Here is a 26,719-nt window from a genome sequence, read left to right as displayed (position 1 = left end):
TTCAGGAATATAAATACTTGTGTTTCTCCATACCACCTGGTTAACTATAGCGAAGACTAACTACCACTCAGATTCTACTGCTTCATTCATTTTTTTTTTTTTTTACCTTCTCTACTACCACTTAGCCCAGTGAGTACTTCCACTAGGTCCCTTCAATGTTTTCAAATTGTCTTGCTTTCCCACTCATTTCTTTGATTATGAACCACAATGAAAAGTTCTATAAGCAAATACAGATAACAAAAATACCAAAATAACAACAATAAAAAATCTACGAAGAACTAACACATTGTTTTTTCCTGAGCAGATGCAATGTAAATATTTATTAGAAGTTTTTCTTTTCCCCAAATAAGCCATGCGCTATTACCATAGTCCATAATTCAAGACAGGATAACTAAATTTAAACTAGCATGGTACTCTAGGAATACTACTAGTTAGGAAACAATAAAGATATAAATTATTTTCAAAGAGTCTAACAAGCACTGTAACTAACAAGCATCCAACAATATGCAAAAGAAGGAAGAAGGGGAAGAACCAAGGGTAGACATTTCAGAATTGTAAAGTACATTACTATCCATGATTCTTTCCTCTAGCATGAATAGTGATCTATCTCAAGAGAAATAAAACCCCAAAATATTAACTATCAATAGATACAATTTCAAAAGTACATTATAACATACCACATACCAGTCCAAATAAATAGTGAGCCTTTATGTCCAAACTATTTCTTTAAAATTGTCCATAAGAATGGAGAGTAGTAGTTTCATTCTGAACGTTTCCAAACAACCCCTCTATAAGTTTTTCCAACTCAATATCCAACTAAGCTTTTATTTTCAAACTCTGAATATATGAGGGGCAGAATGTATGAAAAGTGATGGAAAAATACTATATGGTTTTACTTAAATGTGTAACATAAACATATGTAAGTCATATTTAGATATCAACGCATAATCCAAAGTACACCATTTATCTTTATAAACAATATAAACTCTATCGTAACATGAATTCTCTTTGAATGTATCAGTAAAATCTATGATTGTTTTAACACACCCATTTTTAGATTTTAACTACAATAGCTTCCTTAACTGACCTCCATTTAACTGACCTGCCTTAGACAACACCTTTTTTTTTGCCCTTTATTAAATATGTCTCGACATGCTGAGCACTCTCAACTAGTACGCTGTTTTTAGTATATTCAGGCACTTCTGGCCCACTAGTTGAGTTACATGTTTAACAAGTCAGTTGGTTGTTCCTAAACCTGTTTATGCCAGTTTACTTGCTGTAGTTCTTACATAACTTAAACATCATGTAAATCTATGGAATACAAGAGCAAAGAGAGCTGTTTCTATAAACTACATTGAATGCAAGCTAAGTAGAATGACTCAATAAAGGTGAGTCATTCTTTTAAAAGGTATTAAATTAAATAAAGGTGAGACATCTGTAAAATATTAGGGAAAAACATTAAACGTCAAAAAGAGGAACCTATATTTAGGGTTTTTCAAAAGTATCTTTAACTTTTTATTCCACTTTAGAGAATCAAAACTGGAAATTGCAAATCAGGCATTATGGATATAATACTTTACACAAGAACAACTTCTCTCAATTCCATATTCAAAGACATACCGTTAGCTCCACATCAAAAAGTTGGTAAGTGAATTTAAATTTATATATTTTAAGTCAAAATTTTAAAATGTTAAGATACGTATCTTTTTATTTTCCTGCTTTAACTTTTTCAATAACTCACCAAGTAACTGTCCCAATCTATCAGATATGAAGCCATCTAACATCTTTTTTTCTGAAGCCCTTGTTTAATGGCTTGCTGTAACCAACTAGATAAATACTACATGTCTATATAAAATAACAGTATGTAGTAATACACTATAAAATAATTTTATGGAAAAAAATATTAGACTGCATGCTCCACAAGAGCAAGGATCTTAATCTGCTTTGTTCATAGACATATCCCAAGCATATCCCAGGTTCCTGGTGTATAACTTATGCTCAATAAATATTTGTTGAATGAAGGAGAACAGGAGCTTACCGTGATGACAGCCTTGCTAAGACAGATGGATCCTCTACAGCCATACTCTGTCTCATCTTCAGATTTGTAGTAACTCAGAGTATTATTTTTCAAAACTACCCAACGGTCCTGCCACCCATGAATGTAGTTTGTCCACTGGAGGAGAAGAAAACAAAAAATTAAGTCAGTATTTTAGAAATCCAAAGTTTCTGAAACAGCAGTCAATCTAAGTTTAAAACCAAAATGTGAAAAGTCCTAACTTAATTATAAACAGTAAAAAAAAAAGTGAAAAGTTAAAATTTTCCAGATTGCATATAATTTTCAGTAATTTTTACAAAATTATAAATAAAAGATAAAATATAACATTTTCTTGTAATATTTGAGGAATAAAACTGAAGCACATTTCAGTTCAAAATTCTGCTTTACTCTTTGTGTGATTTCATCCTCCCCTCCTCACCACCTTCAAAACTCTTAAATTGTTTTGGTCCCTGCCATAATTGACATATTCAATAGAAAAGTAAGTTTGGCTATACAGTCTGTCATTCTCCTACACCAAGTACTGCATGAAGCCCTCTAAATCAACAGAAGTAGAAGTCAATCATGGCCAAAACTCTATTTTTGTTGTAAGTTATTCCTACATGAAAATGTATGATGTTTACGACTACATTAAAGTAAAAATAGATTATTAATCTTCAGTAAGTCTACATCAACTTTATTTTTACCTCCACAGAACTCAATATTATAGAATAGTTAATTCATTTTCTAAGTTTCTCTGAAGATCTATTTTTCAAACTCAAGAGTAAAATACAAACATAAAACTGGTTTTCAAAAACATACGTGGATTATCCGTTTCCAGTACCTACAAATGGTTTCTGCGTTGCTAAAGTTTCGCTGCTGCACAGTGAAGATCACAATCAATAAACTTGCAAAGGCAGAAATGTAACCTCTATGGGAATTGTTGATATTGCATATTTTTATGCTCTGGGGTTTTAAGTACAGACAATTCCAAAAACTATCTGCTAACTCAAAAACTATCTGCCAAAAACTAACTCTAAATGGATTGTTAAAAGTACACTGCATTGGCTCAGAGAAATCTTTTATTTACTATTTCCTAATTCCACAGGTTTGAGATGGTTCAGCTCTTATATCTTCTAAACTCCATCATTACAACCCCTCCCTAAAAGCTTATCCATGCTGGCAATTTAACTCATTCTTTCCTGAGGGCTCTCTAATCACTATTTCCTCATTTTAACTCCCTGCAATTTACTACCACTTAAGACAGTGACTTGAAATAATGATGGTTACATACAAAACTAAATTTACCTCCACCCATAGGGTGCACATCCCCCTCTGTTCCTATTTCTTTGGCTATACTGCTACTGCCACAGCCATTCAGACTGAAACCTGGCTCAGCGTTCCTGTACTGTATGGACAGAGCAGTGGATACAACATCAGAGAGACTCAACTACTTTTACGAGCTGTGTGAAAAGTTCTGACAAATTATTTAACTTTTCTGAACTTCAGTTTCTTTCCTCAGTCATTTGAATGGGTGAATAAAATCACGAATACACCTACTATATTCCTAGGAGATACTCAATACCTGACTGTTCCTTCTTAATCTTTTTTTTTTTTAAAGTTACCTATCCAAGACTTTTTTTATTTTTTTTTTTAATTTTTTTAAACTTTTTTTTAAAATTTAATTAATTAATTAATTTATTTATTTTTTTGGCAGTGTTGGGTCTTCGTTTCTGTGCGAGGGCTTTCTCTAGTTGTGGCAAGTGGGGCCACTCTTCATCGCGGTGCGCGGGCCTCTCACTATCGCAGCCTCTCCCGTTGCGGAGCGCAGGCTCCAGATGCGCATGCTCAGTAGTTGTGGCTCACGGGCCTAGTTGCTCCGCGGCATGTGGGATCTTCCCAGACCAGGGCTCGAACCCGTGTCCCCTGCATTGGCAGGCAGATTCCCAACCACTGCGCCACCTGGGAAGCCCCTGTTCCTTCTTAATCTTTATAGCCCATTATCAACTCCTATTCATCTTTCCTTCCCATTAAACCCTTAAATCTGACTCCATTATTTTCAAGTAATCCAATCAATCAAATTATCAGGTTCCTGGATTCCTGAGAAGGCTTAATAACCTTACCTCTGATATCTTCTGCTTTTTATTTCATAACTTACATAATCTTATTTATTTATTAGGCATATTTTGCTTACTTATCTTACATATTAACCTCATTGAGCCTCCAGCTCCAAAACTTACATGAACAACTCCCAATTGCCTGTAATACAAATCGTTTAGACTGGCATACCTTAATCCTACCTCGCTTCCAATTACTGCCCGTCAGAAAGCTACTAACTGATTGTGGTCAAGTTACTTACCTGTTTGTTTGTCTGTTTGTCAAACTCTACCTCTTAAAGTTGTTTAACATTAAGCAAGAATAGACTTAGAACACTGCCAAGCACACAGTATTTTCTCAGTTGGAGGCAGAGCTATGCATAGCTAATGAAGCTTAGAAACCTTCAGGGAAGCTCACAAGAACAGACACCTTCCAAAGTGACAGAAGGGGCCCTAGAAATCATGTGTCCATATTTTCATATTATTTTCTTACAGAGGACCCAATAATTACATAAGCTGCAGGATTTACGCAGAAAATGTTAACTCCTATTCACAGCTAGAAGGCAGATTTTTGCCTTTTCTCTACCCTCATAACATTCCCTCGCTCTTCCCCATTTAACAGAGACAAGGCAATATGCAGACACTGCAGGAGAAGCAAACATTCCTGCCTCCAATAGTCCAGCAAGCATAAATTCAAGAGGAAAAAAAAATACATTTAGAATAAGAGTCAGAAGCAAGTTACAAATAAAATGCTATAGGAATTCAAGAGAAGGAGCTCTGGGATGGTTGGTGAAATAAGAAAAGTCTTCATGAAAAGAACAGTTGAGATGGACTCTACACATGGACGGAATTTCAGCCAACAGTTAGGTATCTGGAGAAAACGTTAAGGTAAAGATAAGATAAAAAGGATGGAGGGAATTCAGAAGGAATTGGATGAGACTGACCAAGGCTTAGTTGCTCTCAAGTCCTACTAAGGCATGAATCTTTCCCCATCCACAATCTATCCTGATATTTGTTATAACCACCTAGAATTATTGTCTATCCAGTATTTTTGGAATTTATGTGCCTAAGAAGCGAGTCTGTAGAAAATATGTTTATATAAAAAAAAACCTTTGGGTTGGTGTACAAGTTTACTCCATCACCACCATTCCAAACTCACTCCATTTGGGGGGGGGGAGTGGCGGGACAAAACAAATTAGTATTTGGACTTAACTACATTACTAAGCAGAAGGAAAAGAACAGAGGCTGAGTTCTAACACTTGTTTAAAATTACCAGGTGAATACTAAGGCTGAAAATATATATGTACTTTAAAAGCATACATTCAATAAAAAATATTATTGATTAAAAAGCTTCCAAGAAAACATATGCAACCATAAATTGTTAAATTTCAGGGAAATTTCCTTCATAGCTGTTAACAAGAACACCAAAACTACGTTGATTCTATATATGCAGCAACAATGAAGTTATTTACAAACCAAAGAAGTGGTCAAATACTACATTTCTATACACTTAGATATCAAGGAGATAGTCTTCCATTTTTTTGTCATAAAGTATACACTTACTACACTGCTCTGTGTAAGTGATACTCAGATACTCATATACAGTACATACTCAGAGCACTAGTGACTCCACCAATCACTACGATCCTCCTACCCCCCAAAAAGGGATGATTAATAGTTCAAAAGTACGGCTTGTTTGTAAAATACCTGACACTCCACATTACTAATTTGGAAGTCTGCTTCTCATTTAATGAGAAAAAAGTGGTGAAATTACCTGAATCACTGAGAAGCAAAGAGCCCATTTCATAACAGTTCCAAAGAGAAATGTATACCTATTGCGCAACGTGTTCAATACAGATTCCTAAATCACAAGATACATTTAATCCAAAGAAACCCTAGGGAGCTTCACTTCACTGAAAACTTTTCACTGAAATTCCAATAATGATCACAGTATCAACACACACCATAATTTTTCTGTATGTAAATGAAAGTTAACACTCGCAAGCCTTAGTTCTGACATACTCATGCATTTCTTAGGTCCTTTCTCAGCCTTCTAAAGACAATATAAAAGCTAATATGAAACAATTCCACAAACAACGTCCCAATGCTTAGCCAAAGTATGTATACTGGAAGCAGGGTGATTTCTTAATAGCCAGTGGCTGCACATGATCTAGGATCTTATGACCAGCTTGTTGAGAGACTGGACCTTGCTCCCCCTCTCCAAGTTAACTGCTAGCTCCAGCCATTTCTAAAAGTTTAACAGGAAGAGAGAAGGAAGTAAAAAAGACAATGTGGATCTTCTCATAGCAAAAACGTTAAAAAAAAAAAAAAAGAAAAAGAAACAAAAAAAAACCCCAGCAACAAACCCCAAACTATGTACTACCAAAAGAAAAGATCACCCACCTTCTCTCTTAAAAAGGGCCTCATCCATTTCAATTAATTAGCTTTCAAACCCTACAAATGACTATCTGCTTTGCAAAAATTTTGGAAAAGTGGTTTAAAAAAATTTAGGAAAAGTAAGATGTCTTTTCCTTACTCTGGCCCACTGACTGCAAGAATATTTTACTATTAAATAATGCTCTTTCTTCTTCCTGGACTAAAGGTCGGTCTCCATTCTGACAGGTTTCAAGTTACTATGAATATTTCTTGTACCTATCACCTGACTATTCAATAGCTCTTCTCTGAACTCGGGTAAAGAGTAAGGGGGAAAGTACAAAACTCCTCCTCTCATTGAGATCTTTCACTACATCTAGCCTGGCATAGTTTACCACCTCAGATTTCAGCACCAAGCCGAGTTGCTCCGGCTTCTGTCTCAAAAGCAAGGTCTGCAGAAACCCCTCAACCCTATTCTGCTTGGCATCTCCGGACTAACCTCGTTTGAGAGATCTGAGGTGCACGGTTCCCATGCCCAGTCCTTCGGGTACCGCTGTTGCCCAACCCAAATTGCTATACCCGGACAGCTGCCGCCCGGGGTCCCAAGCCACGGTGCGCATCCCGCTCCCAAACAGGATCCGGGGTTGGGACAGGTCTTTCCCGGTCCCAGACCGCCGAGCCCCAGAGCAGGCGAGGAAGACAGTCCCCTTCTGCCCCCACCCCCACCCCAGCCCTGGCCCGGGCACTCGTGCCGCAGTACTCGGGCCCACACCCCGGCACATTCCGCAGCCCCCGCCCCGGCAGAGTCTGTGCCTCGCGCCCAGCCCCACCCCATGCCCTCAGCGGCTCGCCTCGCCGCAGGTGAGTCTGGGCAAGGGGTCCTCGGCCCCGCGGGTTGCTCACCTTGCTGAGGACCCCGCAGCGCTCCACAGGCGGCCCGGACTCCGTCTCCGGATCCTCCTCCGAGCCAGACGAGTTCCAGCTCTGGTTATCCGACATGGAGGCGCGACAGCCAAGCAGGAGACCGGCCCCCGCTCCCTGAGCTGCGCCGGCGGAGGCGCCCAGTCCCCGGGGTGAAGGGTCGGAGGATGGCGAAGGAAGGAGTGCCCGCTCGGGAGCAGGAGGAAGCTGGAGGAGGGACGAAGTGCGCCCGCCGCGCCGCCGCCGCCTTCGCGCCTGACACCGAGCGGACCGGGGAAGGAGGACGAGTGGCGAAGGAAGCCTGCCCTTCCAGCCGTCAGCCGCCGCCGCCGTCGTCGCCGTCGCCGTGACCCCTGCGCTCTGCCCGGCGCTGCCACCCGAACTCAGCCCCCTCGATGCCAACCTCGGGGGAAACGAAAAGGGGAGGAAGAGAGGAAAAGAAAATCTAGCTGCAGAGACCCAGGTCCACTCACACCTCCGCTACCGCCGCCATCTTCCTGCCTGGCCCACTATTTACCCTCCCCTCCCCTCTCCCCTCCCCTTCGTCCTCCCATTCTCCCCCGGCTCTCCGCCCCGTCCTCCTCCCAACGTCTGACGCAACACGCCGAGGCTCGGAGTCCCCTCCCGCAACCTACCTCCTGCCCTCCCGGGTGACGCCGGGTAGAAAAGGAGGAGGAGCGGAGAAAGGAGAAGGAGGGATGGGGACGCCACTGTGCTGCATTCTGGGAAGGACGCTGCTCCGTACGCCGCGCAGCCTCCTGGGAGTTGTAGTCGAGGTCCTGAGGGAACTGGGGAGAGATCTGCGTTGGTAAGTTTTGCCGCCTTGGGGACGGGCAAGGGGAGGGTGGGCTTCGTTTGACAGTTGCGTGACCCGTCCCCTCGGCCGCGCTTCTATCTCAGCGTAGTGTGTTTATGACGAACTTATGGCGGGCTTGTGGGCCCGGACGTGAGATAACTCTGCTGAGGATGCCCGGGCTTGCCTTCCATGGCGGCTTCCCGAAAGCCCGGGAGCATCTTGCCGCTTGCCCGGACAGAAGTGTACCGGGCGCTTCCGCTTCAACCGGGGGCCAGGGGTTTGCGACCTCTCTAATGACTAGGGCGTTTCTTGCCGTCAAACCACCTCTGCGAATTTCGAAGGTCTTCCATCTCGCTCTTTAGAAGTTAGACTTCACACGACGTTTCCCTCTTTAGAAGGAAGAATTTAGTCCCTTCTCACCAGAGCAAGAGCTTTTCGTTGTTAGATTTACAGAATTTTTATGTGGAAAGTAATTTTGAAGATGTCAGGGAATAAATGACGTTGAAGAGTTGATAAAATAAAATAAGAATGTGAGATGAGAGCCTGGAGTTTTCTCTTAGTTGTAAATGAGTGTTTTCCTGACACCCAAGTTAACAACAATCTCTACTGACCTACCTTCCTCTGAAAGGAGAGGTTGGAATAGAAACTGTCATGTATAACAAAAACCAAAGTGCAATGATCGTATTGAGTAATAAGGGATTAGGCAATAGGAGGCTGGCTTTGCTTTAAGACTAGAATTGAATTAGTGGAAAGACCAATAGAAGATCTAACAAATCTTGTTTAGTCTCTTTGCATACATTATAAGGATAACTTTTATGGGGAGAGCTTTAACTTTGTAGCTTGAGTTCTTTCATCCTGTTTGCTACTTCTCCATCTCGTCAATTTTCTAATAATTGCCAACAGTAAAATTACTTATTAAACCTTAGAAAGAATACCTGCTTACTGCAGGTGACAGGAGAATAGAAGTGAAATTTTGAGTCTAGGGGAAAAGGCACAGTGGCCAGAAATAGCTCTGGTAGCCAAAGAGGTCAACTTAACTGGGATCTTTTTTTTTTTTTTTTTTTTTTAAAGGAATTCCTTTATTTTTATTATTTATTTATTTATTTATTTATTTTTGGCTGTGTTGGGTCTTCGTTTCTGTGCAAGGGCTTTCTCTAGTTGCGGCAAGCGGGGGCCACTCTTCATCGCGGTGCGCGGGCCTCTCACTATCGCGGCCTCTCGTTGCGGAGCACAAGCTCCAGATGCGCAGGCTCAGTAGTTGTGGCTCACGGGCCCAGTTGCTCCTTGGCATGTGGGATCTTCCCAGACCAGGGCTCGAACCCGTGTGCCCTGCATTAGCAGGCAGATTCTCAACCACTGCGCCACCAGGGAAGCCCTTAACTGGGATCTTAAGGAAAAAAACGGAATGATGGAAAGTGTCTCTGAGAAGTACCTATGAATCTTTCATTTTCCTAGATTTACACTTAAAAATGCTGGATCTGTTGTAAATCAGTTACAAATCATTTTTCCATTGTGAAATCAAGTGATAATGCATAATTGAAAGCCATTCAGATGAATAAAACCTTGAGATAAAGCTTTTGAAAATACTTTGTCAACATTAATTAAAACATAATCCAAATTTTGTCATTCAAGAAAGAAAAAACCCACTTAGCACATTTTTCCTCTTTATTGAATTAGTAAATTATACCTTTAGAATATCAAATATTGTAGCAATTAAATTTTGCTTTGCCTTCCAATTACCTAATATAGTTGACGTCCTTTTTCTGATTCTTTTGAGCTCTAGGTTTTAAAATGTCATTAATCTCAAGGAAATGATTGTGAATTGTTGAGAACTCCACTTCATAATGCAATTTAGAATCATGGGAGCATAGTATATATTTATTTTTATTTTATTTAAAAAATTGTTTTGGCTGCGTTGGGTCTTCGTTTCTGTGAGCAGGCTTTCTCTAGTTGCGGTGAGCGGGGGCTACTCTTGGTTATGGTGCGTGGGCTTATTGTGGTGGCTTCTCTTGTCGCGGAACATGGGCTCTAGGCACGCAGGCTTCAGTAGTTGCAGCACGCAGGCTCAGTAATTGCGGCACAGGGGCCCTAGAGTGCGCGGGCTTCAGTAGTTGTGGCGCACAGGGTTAGTTGCTCCGCAGCATGTGGGATCTTTCCGGACCAGGGATCGAACCCGTGACCATTGCACTGGCAGGCGGATTCTTAACCACTGAGCCACCAGGGAAGTCCCTATATTTATTTTCAAATGGAACTTTCTATTGTATTTTATGCATTTCTTTTTTTAAGAAAATATTTTTTTATTTAATTTTTTTGCTGCATCGGGTCTTAGTTGCGCCACACCGGCTCTTCATTGTGGCGCACGGGCTCAGTAGTTGCGGCACAAGGGGTTAGTTGCCCTGTGGCATGTGGGATCTTAGTTCCCTGACCAGGGATCGAACCCACGTTCCCTGCATTGGAAGGTGGATTCTTAACCACTGGACCACCAGGGAAGTCCCTTATGCATTTCTAAATTGTGTGGTTGTAACCACCAACACTAATATGACTACAGTGCCCACTTAATCAGTAGGGAATTGTTTCATTGTATTTAGAATTAATATGAGAGAAATTGTCTTTTTAAAAATGTTTTTGTGGGACTTCCCTGGCAGTCCAGCGGTTAAGACTTCGTGCTTCCACTGAAGGGGGCATGGTTTCAATCCCTGGGGTGGGGGGGAACTAAGATCCCACATGCCCCATGGCATGGCCTAATAAATAAATAAAAGCTATTGCCACATTGTCTCTCTATACTTACAAGACTATTTAAAAATGTTTTTAAGTACAGAAGAATTTTTGTATATTGATCAGAATACCACATTAGAGGTTGGGATTCACTTCATTTTTGCTAATGGGAAGAAATTGCAATACAGTAGTAAAATACATGAGCTTTCTCTTTATGGTGAGAGTGACAGCTTCTCAGTTTTCTCGCTAACTTAGAACCTTCCCCAACCTTCTTGTAAATATTCCATATTTTCTCTTTTAGTAGTTTTTTTTTTTTTTAACTCTTAAAACTTGAATCCACCTGGGATTTATTTTTGTGTATGGAATAAGGTAGGAATTGTTTTTTAAGGACAGCCACTTGGCCCAACATTTTATTTAATAGCCTATTCTTATGCTTATATTTATGTGATACACAAAATCTACATATACCTAGGTCTGTTTCTGGACTCCATTCTTTTTCATTGATCTACTTGTCTGTACCTGTGCTAATACCATACTGTTTTAATTATTTAACTTTATACTATTTTCGTATATAATACCAAAACTCTCCTGATGTTCTTTTTCATTTGGATATTTTTGTATATCTTCTCTTCCAGATGAATTTTAGAACACCTTGTCAAATTACATGAAACACTCTATTGGAATTTGGATTAATAATGCACTTATTTTATGAAGAAAATGACATCTTTACAATATTAACTCTTAGCCTCCGTCAGGCACTTTACATACCTGATCTAACCTATTCCCTATAAACCACATAAGGTGAGCGTTGTTGGCCTCATTTTAAGGATAATGAAACTGAAGCTCAGTGCTGCTAAGTAACTTATCCAGTGTCAAATAGGTACTAAGTGTTGGAGTTAGGATTTGAACACAGATCTGATTTTAAAGATCATACTCTTTTCTTTGCTTCAGAATACCTCTAAAAGTGGGAAGAATTGTGTAAATAAATAACATATCCTGTAGATGAGTATATCAGAGCAACTATGCTCTTAATTCAGCTAATGATTTTGCACATCTTTCATTTACCCACTGCTTACATCTATGCTGTCTTATTTAACCGCAATATAGAATTTATTATTGCTATCCTATTTCTATTATTATTTCTATTTCTAATATTTCATATGAAGAAACTGAACCCAGAGAAGTTAAATAACTTTCCAAAGGTCATACAGCAGTAAAGAGCATAGTTGCAGTTTGAACCCAACTATCCTGATTGCAGCGTTCATTCTCATCCCACTAGAGTTCTTCAGTTCCTCTTCTTTCTCCCCATCTTCCACTTCACCTCATTCTCCCACCATTTTTCTCCACAAAACACCAATCCCAAAGCCTTCATCCCTACCTCACTCTCGCACTGCAATGACACAGAAGCCAAAAACCCAGAGGTGCTGGAAGTGAGAATCTTGCAGTTTTACTGATCAACAGGTAGAGGCCTGGAAGGGAATATCCAGTCGCGCCTCCCCCCAACTCCCACCCCAGATGCGATGCGCGGATTGTGGGATCCTAGTTCCCTGACCAGGGATTGAATCTGGGTCCTCAGCAGTGAAAGCGTGGAGTCCTAACCACTGGACCACCAGGGAATTCCCGGGAATATTTCTTCTTGATGCTAGAACTGTAGTAGGAGAGGATGTCCCAAGTTGAAATTGAAGACATTGTCTAATGTTTTTAAATGATGCTATAAAAGCCTTTGTTAGTATCTTAGCCTGCCGTAACAAAATACCACAGGCTGGGTGGCTGTGGTCCCTCTTCCTCTTCTAATAAGAACACCAGCCCTATTGGATTAGGGTCCTACCCTTATGGCCTCACTTAACCTTAAATATCTCCTTATAGGCCCTGTCTCCATATACAGTCACATTGAGAGTTAGGTCCTCAAAATATGAATTTGAGGGGAACACAATTTAGTCCATAACAGAGCTTGTAGGTTCTGTATTCCCACAGTATTTATTATGGTAAAGATGCATTTGGAATTAAATCGGCCTTTTTAGCTAACCTGGGAATTTAGCTGTTCTTTGTAATCTTTATAATGCTGTTCCCAACTGAAACATAGCTAGTTAAAAACTGGGGATTTACATAAGAAACTTGATTTTGAAAACTTAGAGATACTAATTATGAAATAGAGGTAATGATCTATGAATAGCAACAGTCTAAAAACTAAAGTACAAGTGAACAAAATACAGCATATGAATAAAACAACTGATTTTTTTTGCCCTATTTTAACGTCTTGAATAATAATCTGGGTGGTGAAATTATGGACCACTTGAATTTTTCTCTTTGTACCATTTTGTATAAAAAAAGTATATCATGTGAGTGTGTGCATGTGTATATGTATCACTTTTGTGAGAAGAAATGGTAATTATAAATGATATAAATTAAAGATTAATCTCTTTACACACAGTGTTCTAAATTAATTTTCAACTTAGAGTTGTTAATGTTCCTGTTTTTCCATACATTTTCCTCTTTACCATCAAGAGAATTGATGATTACAGGATTTCTTAAAAAGGCCCCATCATTGTCTTCAGAGTTATTTTCCCCAAGCTGCTGACCCCTATCCTTCACATTTTGATACATACATAATGACAGTTATGTCACAACTGCTGTCTCACTGACAAGGATTATATGAACCATCCCGATTTTTTAAATGAAAAAATGTGTGTTCTTGAAGCAGTGAAATATGGTACAGTCAGCCTTCCCTATCTAGGGGTTCCGCATCGTCGTATTCAACCAACCTTAGGTCAAAAATATCCAGAAAAAAAAAAAAAATTCTAGAAAGCTCCAAAAAGCAAAAGTTGAATTTCCTGCCCACCAGCAACTATTTACACAGCATTTACATTGTATTCGGTGTTATAAGTAGCCTAGAGATGACTTAAAGTATACAGGAGGCTAAAATACTGCACTATTTTACATAGAGGTCCTGAGTATTCATGGATTTTGGTATCCGCAGGGGGTCCTGTAACCAATCCCCTGTGGATACTGAGGGAGGACTGTACTTGGTTTTTTAAGCATTTCCCCTTCTTTTTTCCTCCCTAAGAGCACTATTTGTGATTTTTAGAATATAAACATATACAGACAGTCCCCTACTTAAAATGATTCAATTTAGGATTTTTCGACTTTATGATGGTGCAGAAGCAACACACATTCAGTAAAAACCATACTTTGAATTTTGAAATTTGATCTTTTCTCAGGTTAGCAACATGTGACGTGATACTCTCTTGGGATGCTGGGCAGTGGCAGCAAGCCACATGATCATGAGGGCTTAACAACCGTTCTGTACCCATACCCCTGTTCTGCTTTTCACTTTCAGTACAGTACTCAGTAAATTACATGAGCTATTTAACATTTTATTATAAAACAGAGTTTGTATTGGATAATTTTGCCCAACTATAGGCTATTGTTAAGTGTTCTGAGTACATTTAAGGTGGGCTAGGCTAAGCTATGATGTTCAGTAGATGTATTAAATACTTTTCCTACCTAAAGTTATTTTCAGCTTACGATGGGTTTATTGGGACATAACCCCATCATAAGTCAAGGAAGATCTGTGTGTGTGATGGGGGGGACACTCTACCATTGTGCAAATTGCATTTTTAATTTAACAGTATATTGTGAACATCTATTTCGTAGCGTTCGTTTTAATGACTGCATAGAATTCCTTTCTTGATGGGCAATCAACATTTTTCGTGTTTTGCTATTACAAAAACGCTATAAAGAAACACTCGTTTAACTTTATTTTTGTGTACTTGTCTAGCTCTTTTGGGGGGGTAAATTCCCAATAGTGGGCTGCTGAAACAGAGAATATGTACATTTTACAGTGGGAGACTATCAAATTGTCCTCAAAAAAGTTTGCATTAGTTTACGCTGCCCAGTAGTGTGTCTGAGTCCTTCCTCCCCGCCCTCCCACCACCCCTCCCTGCCCCAATACTTGAAGACAAAGGATGGTGGTAGGATAGCATTTGAGCAAGCTATTGGAAGGAGATAATGGTAGGAGGTTACAATTTCAGAATGAACCACATTGGAATACTTTTATCGATGTTTATTTTGGTTGACCAGTCGGATATTATACTATTATTGATCTTATCAAGGCTCTTTGACTGAAGGAATCAGAAATATGTTTGGGGTAGCTCAAATAAGAGAATGTTATTGTTGAGATCTCTGAATCCTCAGCTGGGCCTCGTACACGTACTTCAATACTTGGAAAATGAGGATTTGGTGTTTTTCTATTCATCTCTGGGGCTTCATGATAGCTTTCATCTCTATGTTCTTGTGTTCTCAATCTCAGTTTGTCTCTTCAAATCTCATCTTGCATGTTGTCCAACTTGTTTTAACTACCTGTCAGTTTCAGGGCTCTCTCAATGTCTCTTAGTTCGGATTCTTAAAAGAAATAGGTAGTTGGCCAGCCAGTGCTCTAATCAGCTCTTCCCAAAAGTGTGGAATGTAAGTCTACTTCTGTGGTTTGTTGGGAGTGGGAGGCCAACTGGAAACAATAGGCATATCTAGTATATATAATTTGCATTATATTCTAACTGTAGTGGTAGGAAAAGGGGCATTCTGAGGAGAAAGAATTATCTAACATATGTGAAAATCTCATTGTCAAGCACCACACAGATATTAATTCTTTTCAAAGGCATAAGCACATTAAAGAATCTTATAGTTTCTGCCACTGTGGTGATTCTCCCTGAGTTCAGAGTAAGCAAGCAGACAGTGCCTGGGTGAATCCTAGGGCTTCATCCTTAATAACCGTATGACTTTGGTTGTGTATTAAATAAATGCTAACTTAATAAATGGCATTAGTATAACCAGTCTTTTTATTACTATGTATATCCCAATTGTTGTGGTGTTATATGCATGTGTAAAATGATATTTACATAAGTATATCAAAGTGGATATTTTTTTATGTAAAATGTGAATGCGTCTATGTCCATTTCTGATGATGTAAGCACCAGTTTCAGAAATATTAGGGGCTACGAGAAACTTGCATGTATTCATCTTTTATGACATTATACAGAATTCTTTTGTGATATCTTTGTGAGTGTATTCAATTAAGGGGGTCGTATACAAACCTGTAAAGTGAATGTAGGAATATTGAGGGCATTGCTCCCCTATGTATCTTAAACTTTTGAGTTGGTGCAAAAAAGTGATTGTATTTTACCTGTCAATAGTCAACATCTGGTCTGCCTATCTCCCAAATTAGTGATTTTCTCTTAGACTTAGATCTTTGCAGGTATATTCATAGCCAGTGTAAGTAACCCAAGTGTACCAGTCTATGAATTAACTTAATTAAAGGATCTGTCAAGTTTTTTAAATAGTTGAACAAATTTTCCGGTTGCTGAGAAAAATACCAAAAGCCAATCATAAAATCTAGTTGAATAAAAGAAGCCTTGTAGTTAATCTGACCAGTTTATGTGCATTCTTTATGTATGAATGGTCCCCACAGCCAGACAGCTGCAGAATTTCTCTCCTTCCTATATATGCTGGTACTATTTTTTTTCCTCATTCCTCCCCTTCCCCTGCATTACTATTGTTTATATGTGTTGTGCATTACTATTGTCTGTTACTATTTTTCTTCCTTTTCTGTTCTTCCTCTACTGTAGCAGTCATTGGCAGTAGTGATGGGAAAAACAGAGGAGGGAGTAGGTGAGAAATAGTGAGAAGCTAGAAGAAGAAAAAGCTATAATAGAACCTTCAGAACATGCTTTCCATCCTGTTGTAATTGACTTATAGGAATAGTGAAAATTATGTTATGCCCATTCTTAATTCTTACTTCAGTCCTTTTTCCCACCTCACTATCTCAAGAGCCCCTAAAATTCTCACCATTTTCCCCAGCCCTGTGACTGCTCTTCATATCTTGGTTTCAAATATAGGCTTGATGTCCTTTTACTATATCCCAGTCTCATATTTTTTTCCTCAATTATGATTCTAAATGATTAGTAGCACTAAGTTAGGTTATCCCTGTTGTGATGATGGATATTTAACTAGGCACTGCCAATATTTACCTTGCTTACTTTCTTTTTCTTTGTTCTGTTTCTAACTACCCACACTCCGTTTGGATTGAAAGACTTTGTTTTATTGACATCAATTATTGTTATTATATTATGCTCATACTGCTAGGACTTGCCTGTTACTCTGATCCTTAAGGTGAGTTTGCATATATATCTTAGACTCCCTTGTGTGTTGAATTTTTACCATTTAACTCTCCAAGGACAACTTTATTTGAGAGGGGAGGGGGAGGTACTCATTGATACCTTAATACACTGCATACAGCTACTTAGGAATAAGTCACATCCCATGGACAGTTCTAACATTCAGCATTAAGACTGATTTCAGAAACAGAATTTCAAAGAGCATGTAGGCTACCCTTTTGTCCTGTTTCCTGTTGTTCAGAAGAGAGCCAAGTCAGGCATGTTCCAAGCAGAATTATTCTTTCTGTCTGTTGAATAAAATTGAAATTGTATTTCATTATCTCTTATTTATATCTATTTGGTTTTGTGAGTTAAAAACTTGTCAGGGGTAGTTGTCATTTAATAGGTTTCACTATAACAGTAAAAAATCCTTTAGTCTAAAATGTACATAGTGTACATATGTAATAGATGAACAGGGATATTAGTGTCCACTCTCTGCATGTATACATTTTCTTTCTGTTTTTCTCCCCAAGCTTTTGAGTCTCTAACTTTTAACCTCTTTTTATTACATTGAGAAATTACATTGAAAAATTATTTTGTTAATATGTTAAAGCCGTACTATATAAAGCATTGTGGTATTCTTAAGTATTGGTAGAATCCTCATGATAGTTATTTTGTAAATGTGTTTGCTTTCTGTTTTTCTCCCCAGCCCTTTCATTGTTTCACTTTTACTGTAATTTCAGATCCTCTTCTTCTTAGTCAAGTAAGCTGAAAAATATTGTTATGGAATATGCATGCTGTTATGGTGATATAGTTTATTAATATACAGTTATCTTCAGCTTCATTTAAAGTATTTATTAAAGAACTTGCTATATGATGATCCTGATTAAGGTGCTGTAAAAATGAGATATATATGACATCTTTCATAGACTCATTTTCTAGCATACAGAAATGTATGTCTAAGAATGTAGACAATAATGCTAGACTGTTTAGAAATATAGACAAATATAAGTAATAAAACTATTGATATGTTTTTAACAGTTACATTATTATTAAAGAGCAAGGAAAGCTTTAAAATTACCTGTCACATAGTGAGTGTTCAGTATATATGGATAAATGGAATAAGTTTAGTTGGTTGATGATTGAAGGGAAGTTGTAGGAATTGCAATTAACAAGGCCCAGGAGAAAAATCACTAAGCACCATTAAAATTCATGAGAAACTAAAGAACCAAATTCCATCATAGTTTTTTTAAGGAAGAAGTATCATTTGTTAAGGGCCTACTCAATGTCAGACATTGTTTTAGGTTTATTACATTTAGTATTCATTTTTTCACAAAAATCCTGCAAGATATACATTATCCTTATTTTACATGTAAAGAAACTAAAGTTCAAAGAAGTTAAATAAGTTTTCCAAGGTCCTAGCTAGTAAATAGTCTAGCCTGGACTTTTGAACTTCAGAGGCTTATACTATGTACTTTTAATACATATACAGTTGTCTCAGTATCCTCTGGGGGTTGGGTTTTTTTCCAGGACCCCGAGGATGCTCAAGTCCCTCGTATAATAGCAGCATAGGATAGTTGGCCTGCCATATCTGCGTTCCACATCTGCGGATTCAGCCAACTGCAGATCCATTGGTTGGTTGAATCCCCGGAGGTGGAAACTGGGGATACGGAGGGCCAACTTTATTTAGACAAACAACAGCAACTATGATTAGTATTATTAAACATTTAAGCATCTGTTACTTTCTAGGTATGTTGCATACTTTTTCTTTAGTTTGACAATTTTCTTAAGAGAAAATTAATCCACATACATTTTCAAGCTTCAATAACTTATTAGGTAGCCAGTCTACGATTTTTTTCTATGACTGATAACTAAAGGAGTGTGTTTACTAGCAAGACTATGTTCTAATTACCCATAAATAATTTTTTAAATTAATTAATTAAATTTTTGGCTGCGTTGGGTCTTCATTGCTGCACGCAGACTTTCTCTAGTTGCGGCAGGCGGAGGCTACTCTTCGTTGCGGTGCATGGGCTTCTCATTGCGGTGGCTTCTCTCGTTGCGGAGCACGGCTCACGGGCTTCGGTAGTTGTGACTCGCGGGCTTAGTTGCTCCGCAGCATGTGGGATCTTCCCGTGAGATCTTCCCGGACCAGGGCTCCAACCCACGTCCTCTGCATTGGCAGGTGAATTCTTAACCACTGTGCCACAAGGGAAGTCCCTATCCATGAATAATTTAAGTGATCTCTAGAGCCTGTTGCAATCATCCTTTTGTCCAATGTTGATAAAGGAGTTATGTATTGATTTAACTCTTCTGTATCATGAAAAGTAGTAATTGGCATTTATTATCATTTTATTTTTTATATTTTGGAGTAATTTATGAATAATCTTGAGAAGTAACAATAAAGGAATAGTGAACAACATTGTTATTAGAAATTGTAATAAAAATCAAAACTTAGTAAACTTAGGTTTTTATTTCATATTTTCCTGAAATAGGTAATGTCCTTTGAAAGTAACTCTAGCTGCTCATCGACTTTTATGCATGATCCTGGAACTATCCATTTAAAAAATAAAGATCCCAGGGCTTCCCTGGTGGCGCAGTGGTTAAGAGTCCTCCTGCCAATGCAGGAGACACAGGTTCGAGCCCTGGTCCGGTAAGATACCACATGCCGCGGAGCAGCTAAGCCCGTGTGCCACAACTACTGAGCCTGTGTGCCACAACTACTGAAGCCCGCGCACCTAGAGCCATGCTCCACAACAAGAGAAACCACTGAAATGAGAAGCCCGTGCACCGCAACAAAGAGTAGCCCCCACTCGCCGCGACTAGAGAAAGCCCGCGCGCAGCAACAAAGACCCAGCACAGCCAAAAATAAATAAATAAATAAATATCCCAGATTTCCTATGCATCTTTAATAGATTCTAGCTTATCATTACTTCTGGCTCTTTATCTTGCACTTACATCATCCAAATGCAATGACATTAAAAACTTTGACCTCTCATAATCTTGTTAAAGAAGAAACAACCATTTTCTTTCCTTCATAATTGTAAAACATTTTCATTTTTATATTTATAAACACTAGTTAGAATGAAGGCCAATAAAGTTTTCACTTCTTCATCTATTTCTTTCCTATCCCTTTTGTATAATATCTGCATTAAGCATTTGTGCACTTACAAACTATATTAAGTAACTTTTAGTGCACAAACATCATAAAGGATGAAAGAACAGTGTCATACATCCTCTTAGCAAAATGGGATATTCCAAATTCTTGTTGCAAAATATGCTGTGATGAAGTCCTTCCTGTTGAATGACAAACTGGGTGGGAATGCCATATTTGCTTTTTATTCTTAAAAGTGCATTGTTTACTCATTGATTTTTGAGTTTCAGAAAATGTATCTATTTGAATCATCTGAAATTTCAGTCTGAGATTTTGCTTATAAAATTAATTTCACCATCATTATAGTTTAGAATGCTACTAGTCTCTTTACATTTATCTTCTGATTTGTCTGATAATTGTGAAACTCTTCTGTCAAATTTCCTCTTTTTGCCAGTATGGGCAGAAAATGAAAAATTTAGAACTCTCAACTATGTTTAATGAAAACTACCAAAAAACAAGCCCCCAGAAACAAACAAACAAAAAAACCCCTGCAAAAATAGTATCTTTATGCTTCTCTTATACTTTCTTTCAAAGATATGATACTATGGGCAACACAATAAGAAAACTGAAGAACTGTGTAATAGTGATGATTTATTTCACTACTAGATCATCTTTCTAGATGGTTCCATTCCATTTTCTTATTATTTGAAAAAATAATTGATTAGTAATGATTAAATAATTCCTAGGGTGATAAAATAACAAAATACTCAAGATATAGGAAAAATAAGATCCCTAAGATACCATAAAATATCTTCAGTTTATAGAGATCACCATAATGTATCTTCAATTTACAAAGGATTCAAATAGATCCATATAGAAATTGCAAGATAAGGTGAATTTTATTCTGATAAAAAAAGAATAAATTTTTTTTGTTCTTTGGAAGATTCCTAAAAAGGAATAAGATTTGAAATATCAATGCTTACAATAAACTTGCTCAAAGAAAAAAACTCGAAAACTAAAATTGAGTCTAACAGATCTTTGTGGTATACCAAGGGTTAATATGACCACATTCCTAATCTTATTTCATAACCAAATCTGAACTAGTTAGAGTAATTTTTTTAAAAAGTATAAAGTATATAATAAATATCTTACCTTAGACATCTCAATAGGTCATTTCTGTTAGAAATATCTAAAATATTAACAGAATTTTTCAGTTTTTCACATAAAAAATTCATGGCTATCATGTATATCCCATTGTAGCAAGCATTTCACAGTGGAACCATACTTTATACATCATGATCTAAGAGAGTTATCAAAAACCAACCGGAATTCAAGGGAATCAATGACCAACGTGGGATATTATTTACTTTAGCCTCAAGCAGACGTATTAAAAGATGTATGAAGTAAAGAAACGCTGGTAAATTCCAGAGACAAAGCCCTTTGCTTCTTTGTAGGGATCATTGCTAGTTTTTTGTGGAATGAGAACCCAAACTATATTGTGAGTAAGATTAGTATAATGTTTGATATTTCAGGTACATAATTCAAATAGATTTTGTAGGTCATAGTCTTGGAAAAGAAAGGTTGGAAATTTTTGAAGCCTTGGAAAGCATTTTTTCTCTTTCTCATTAGGGGAAATTTTAGAAAAAGAGAAAAAAAATAAATATATGCAATATGAGGGTAAGAGGGGATGAGGAAGGCAGCTCTGCTGCATATCAGAGACAGAGAAAACCTTCAGATCTTTAAAAGGGCAGAGGAAGAGGAAGCAGGAGTAGAAGGAAGTGTTCATGGAGAATATAGGAACCTGGTCTAGATCTGTCCTTTGAAGGAAGGTGTGTGTCTAGGCACATCATGACCAAACTGTCGAAACCAGAGATTAAGAGGAAAAACTTGAAAGCGGTCAGAAAGAAATGACACATCAAATATAAGGAACAACAGTTTGAATGATTGTGGTCTTAACAGTTATAATGGAGACTAGAAAACAGCGAAGCAACATCTGAAAAGTACTGAAAGAAAAAAACTGTCAACTCATTTCTATGTCTGATGGAAATATCTTTCAAGAATGAAGGTAAGGGACTTCCCTGGTGGCGCAGTGGTTGAGAATCCGCTTGCCAATGCAGAGGACACAGGTTCAATCCCTAGTACCTGAAGATCCCACGTGCTGCGGAGCAACTAAGCCCACATGCTGCAACTACTGAAGTCCGCGTGTCTTAGAGCCTGCATGCCACAACTACTGAAGCCCGCGCACCTAGAGCCCGTGCTCCACAGCAAGAGAAACCACTGCTATGAGGAGCCTGCGCACCACAATGAAGAGTAGCCCCTGCTCGCCGCAACTAGAGAGAGCCCGCGCACAGCAACGAAGACCCAGTGCAGCCCAAAAAAAAAAAGAAAAGAATGAAGGTAAAATAAACATACTGGCATCTTAGGCAGTATTTATATATTTAGCGTACAGATTTAAAATGTGGGCTCTGGAGACAGAATCTGGATTTGAATTCCAGCTTGGACACGTCCTGTGATCATGGGTGAATTACATAAATTCTCTAAGCCTCAATTTCCTTATATATTTTACTAATATTTACTCTGTTGGGGTAATATCTAAATTAGTGAATAATCATGAAGAATAAATTAGAGAATGCTTCTCAAGCAGTTAGTACCTGCCTAGCATATGGTAAGTTGTTAGAAAATGTTAGTTATCATTTATTCATATTTTCAGCAAATGTAGCCAACCTTCTAGAATTTCATATTTTCTATTTTCATCTGTTTTAATTTTCCCCTGGACTTTAGAGAGTTTGGCTGACAGTATTGTAAAAGAGAAATGATTTTTGCTGCTACTTTGACTTGTACCAAGACCATACCTAAGAAGCTCTCATTTTCAGAGCAAGTCTTTCTTTTTATGAATAATGCTTTCCCTTTATTTCATGCATCACTTTAGGGAGAAATAGAGGACCTTTTATTTATTTATTTATTTATTTATTTATTTATTTATTTATTGGGGACAAGGTTCTGGTCTCAAGATACAATCAGTGCCCATTTTGTTTTCAGTGTCATTAAAGTACAATTAACTTTATTTTTTTAAAAAAATATTTATTTATTTGATTGCACCGGGTCTTAGTTGCAGCAGGCGGGCTCCTTAGTTGCAGCTCCAGGGCTCCTTAGTTGCGACATGCGAACTCTTAGTTGTGCCATGCATGTGGGATCTAGTTCCCTGACCAGGGATCGAACCAGGGCCCCCTGCATTGGGGAGTGCAGAGTCTTAACCACTGTGCCACCAGGGAGGTCCCTAGGGCCTTTCATTTTGATAATTGATTTTTATTTAAGCTATTAGGTAAGACAATGCCTGGTAAAAACAAACTGTTTATTTTAGTTGCTATGATTATTGAAGAAATTGCCCTTTGGATCACTAGGAAGATCTGCAGTTGATCCCCAAATGTATTTTTCTTTGTATAGTGTTTCTCACATTTCAGGATACTCTTTTAAAAATTCCTGGTTTTTAGAAAAGTCTGAATGAACATCATATTTTCATAATTTTATTTTAGTTTCCTTGTTATTATTTCATATTCTTCATTTGAAGACTTCCTAGGCTTTTAGAGAGTTTTCAAGACCATGATGTCATTTATAAATAAATTTAGACCCTAACTTGTGCTTTCTATTACAGTGAATGTATGATATTTTATCTTTTATCATTCACACCACTTTGATGTTACTTCCATATCAGTCTACAGAACAACTACTCTTCTTTTTTTTCTAAATTTTACTAATTTTCTATTTCATCTTCTTTGTATTTATAGTGTAGTGGTTAAGTGTGATGGCTTTGAAGCCAGATCTGAAATAGTTGCAAATCTCTGTGACCTTATCTAAGATATTTACTAAACCTGCACTTTTGTTTCCTCATCTCTCCAGAAAATTGAATAGGATAATGCGTGTAAAACACTGTAAGATCCAAATGCTAACTTTTGATTGCATTTTAAAAGACTTAACTGAGGTGTTACCATTAATTTTATTGCTTCCTGTATATTAATCTGCCCATCAGCCACTCATTCAGCATACATTTATTAAATAACAGGTTCAGTGACCTAGCACTGTACCAGTTTTTGCCCTCTTGGAAGTTTATATTTTAGTTGTACTAAGTATAAAAAATATTGCCTAATTTTTTTTGCACAGATTCTAGGAGAAAAAGTTATTTGGCTTAAAATTTATTTAGTTGATCAGTTTATTAGTATGTTTACAGTTTTCACCTTTATTCAAATGAAAACAGTTGGGGAGTTCCTTGGTGGTCCAGTGGTTAGGACTCCGGGAACTAAGATGCTACAAGCTGCGTGGGGTGGCAAAAGAAGGAAAGAAAGAAAGGAAGAAGGAAAGAAAGAAAGAAAGGAAGAAGGAAAGAAGGAAAGGAAGGAAGGAAGGAAGGAGGGAAGGGAAGGGAAAGGTAGAAGGAAGGAAGGAAGAAAGAAAACAGCTGTTTTAAAGCACTGCTACTCAAAATGTGGTCTGTAGACTGGTGGTGTTCCGTGCTGAGATAATTACAAAGTTTGATAGTAAGCTGTAAATATATATATATTTTAAAAAGCTATATATGTTAACTATCTCACTGTTTCTATGCATCAAGAATCCTGGTGGGGCTTAACTGAGTGCCTTTGGCTCATGAGGTTGCAGTCAAGCTCTTGTGCAGGGCTGCAGTCGTATCTGAAGACTTGACGGGAGGAGGATCTACTTCTAAGCTCACACACATGGAGCTCCTCACAGGGCTGCTTCACATGGCAGCTGGCTTCCCCAGAGTGAGTAATCCAAGGGAGAATGAGAATATTCAAGATAGACGTCACATTGTTTTATAACCCATTCTTGGACATGACATCTTATCACTTCTGCTGTATTCTGTCTTTAAGCGGTGGGTCACTGAATTACACATTATAGTATTTTTTTGTTGTGCCTTTTTGTTTTTCCTAGCATCTGTGAAGTACTATTAAAGATAATTATTTTAGTAGTATTAGGAAATGGGTATTTCATTTGTAAATGAAATTTTGTTTCTTATTGTACTTGGCAGTATAGAAATGAGTGCTTCACATGCTGGAAGCTACTGTCAACACTTGATCAATTTTCATAATTTTATATCATGTGCAGATTTAATAGCAGGGTTAGTTAACCATAATTTACTGGCATTGGGCAAGGACTTTTTGGCAAAAATATTAACTTCGTAGGTTTTGCAAATATGCTAATGCCATTATGGTTTAAAATTCTGAAATCTGATAAATTGAAGTTCTCCCTTTAGTAAAAACCAATACTTTATTTTAACAGTTTATAATTATAATCACATAGCAAGAAGCCAGATTTTAAGTCCCAAAGCAAGGTTGCTATTAGTCTTAGCTCTAAACCTTTGAGTAAAGGAGGTAACAAGTTATATGGTTCTAATCTCTGTTGAAATAAATGGATGCTGTTTTCAGAGTCTGCTTGATTCCCAACCTATCGGGCTGGTAAGGAATGTAGAAACATTTCCAATGATTATTAGATTGGAAATCAAAAAGAAAAATCCCATAAGGAAACCAAAGCAAGGGATTCATTTTCCTTTTTTAAAGAAAATTATGGTGTCCTACAGAGGCAGAGATACATCTTGCTTACCTGTGAATGTTATATAATACAAGTGCATTTTTAGATTAAGGGATGAAAATTATCTGTTAATGTGAGCATTTAGCAGATATTTACATTTTTAGAATATACATGTTCTAAACTAGAGTTCCAGAGATTGTCTTGGGAATATTCTGGAATTTAATTAAAAACCTTACTCTGGGGGCTTCCCTGGTGGCGCAGTGGTTGAGAGTCTGCCTGCCAATGCAGGGGACACGGGTTCGAGCCCTGGTCTGGGAGGATCCCACATACTGCGGAGCAACTGGGCCCGTGAGCCACAGTTGCTGAGCCTGCGCGTCTGGAGCCTGTGCTCCGCAACAAGAGAGGCCGCGATAGTGAGAGGCCCGCGCACCGCGATGAAGAGTGGCCCCCGCTTGCCAGAACTAGAGAAAGCCCTCGCACAGAAACGAAAACCCAACACAGCCATAAATAAATAAATAAATAAACAAACAAACAAACAAACAAACAAACAAACAAATAAATAAATATTTTAAAACAAAAAAACCTTACTCTGAAAACTTGATTTATTCTTACAAGTATATTAATGTGATTTTTTAATATTAAAAATGCATTTATTTGTCAAGCTTCATTAATATAAAGTATTTTTGTACATATTCTAGACAGTAATATATGTGATTTTTAAATCAGTCATGCCAAACATGACAGTGCATTCATACAAGTTAATCATTATGAGATCGAATTCAACATTAGGTATTAATGTTGAAATTTCAAATATGTCTAGACTTGATTACCTTAATATTATATTCATACACTTAAGGTAAACTAAAATATAATTGCTTGGTATCTTGATTTGAATTTTAGGATCATGTCAGTGGTATAGCCTTAAAAGCCATGAAGAATACTCCCTTTTGTTTCACTGAGTTCCACAGGATCTAAAGGGTGGGTGCCATTTGTTCTTTCCAACTTCCC

The 26,719-nt window shown here is 37.9% G+C and overlaps 2 protein-coding genes across 6 annotated transcripts in view; one reads left to right on the top strand and one right to left on the bottom strand.

The window, feature by feature from the left end:
* The window catches only part of CERT1 (ceramide transporter 1), a gene marked incomplete at its 5' end in the record, with an annotated part of 129,271 nt that extends 121,128 nt beyond the window's left edge, over positions 1 to 8,143 (bottom strand). The window contains 3 exons of one of the 3 annotated variants that reach the window (XM_082457259.1): positions 2,039 to 2,173; positions 7,405 to 7,825; positions 8,058 to 8,143. In XM_082457259.1, the coding sequence (XP_082313385.1) occupies positions 2,039 to 2,173; positions 7,405 to 7,825; positions 8,058 to 8,143 (642 nt within the window). Of the gene's footprint in view, positions 1 to 2,038; positions 2,174 to 7,404; positions 7,899 to 8,057 lie in introns of those variants that run through there. The other 2 variants (XM_082457258.1, XM_082457257.1) reach the window with 2 other exon arrangements.
* POLK (DNA polymerase kappa) overlaps positions 8,109 to 26,719 on the top strand; it is a 78,612-nt gene continuing 60,001 nt past the window's right edge. For 2 of the 3 annotated variants that reach the window (XM_082457131.1, XM_082457130.1), the window contains exons 1-2: positions 8,121 to 8,230; positions 19,575 to 24,945. In XM_082457131.1, coding sequence (XP_082313257.1) covers positions 24,898 to 24,945 — 48 coding nt within the window. In that variant the 5' untranslated portion in view covers positions 8,121 to 8,230; positions 19,575 to 24,897. Of the gene's footprint in view, positions 8,231 to 19,574; positions 24,946 to 26,719 lie in introns of all 3 variants that reach the window. The other variant, XM_082457132.1, reaches the window with a different exon arrangement.

The sequence above is a fragment of the Balaenoptera physalus genome (genome assembly GCF_965194825.1).
Source record: "Balaenoptera physalus genome assembly, chromosome: 3".
NCBI classification, from domain to species: domain Eukaryota; kingdom Metazoa; phylum Chordata; class Mammalia; order Artiodactyla; family Balaenopteridae; genus Balaenoptera; species Balaenoptera physalus.
The sequence above is the reverse complement of the archived record's forward strand: the minus strand, read 5'-3'. Positions and strand labels throughout refer to the sequence as shown.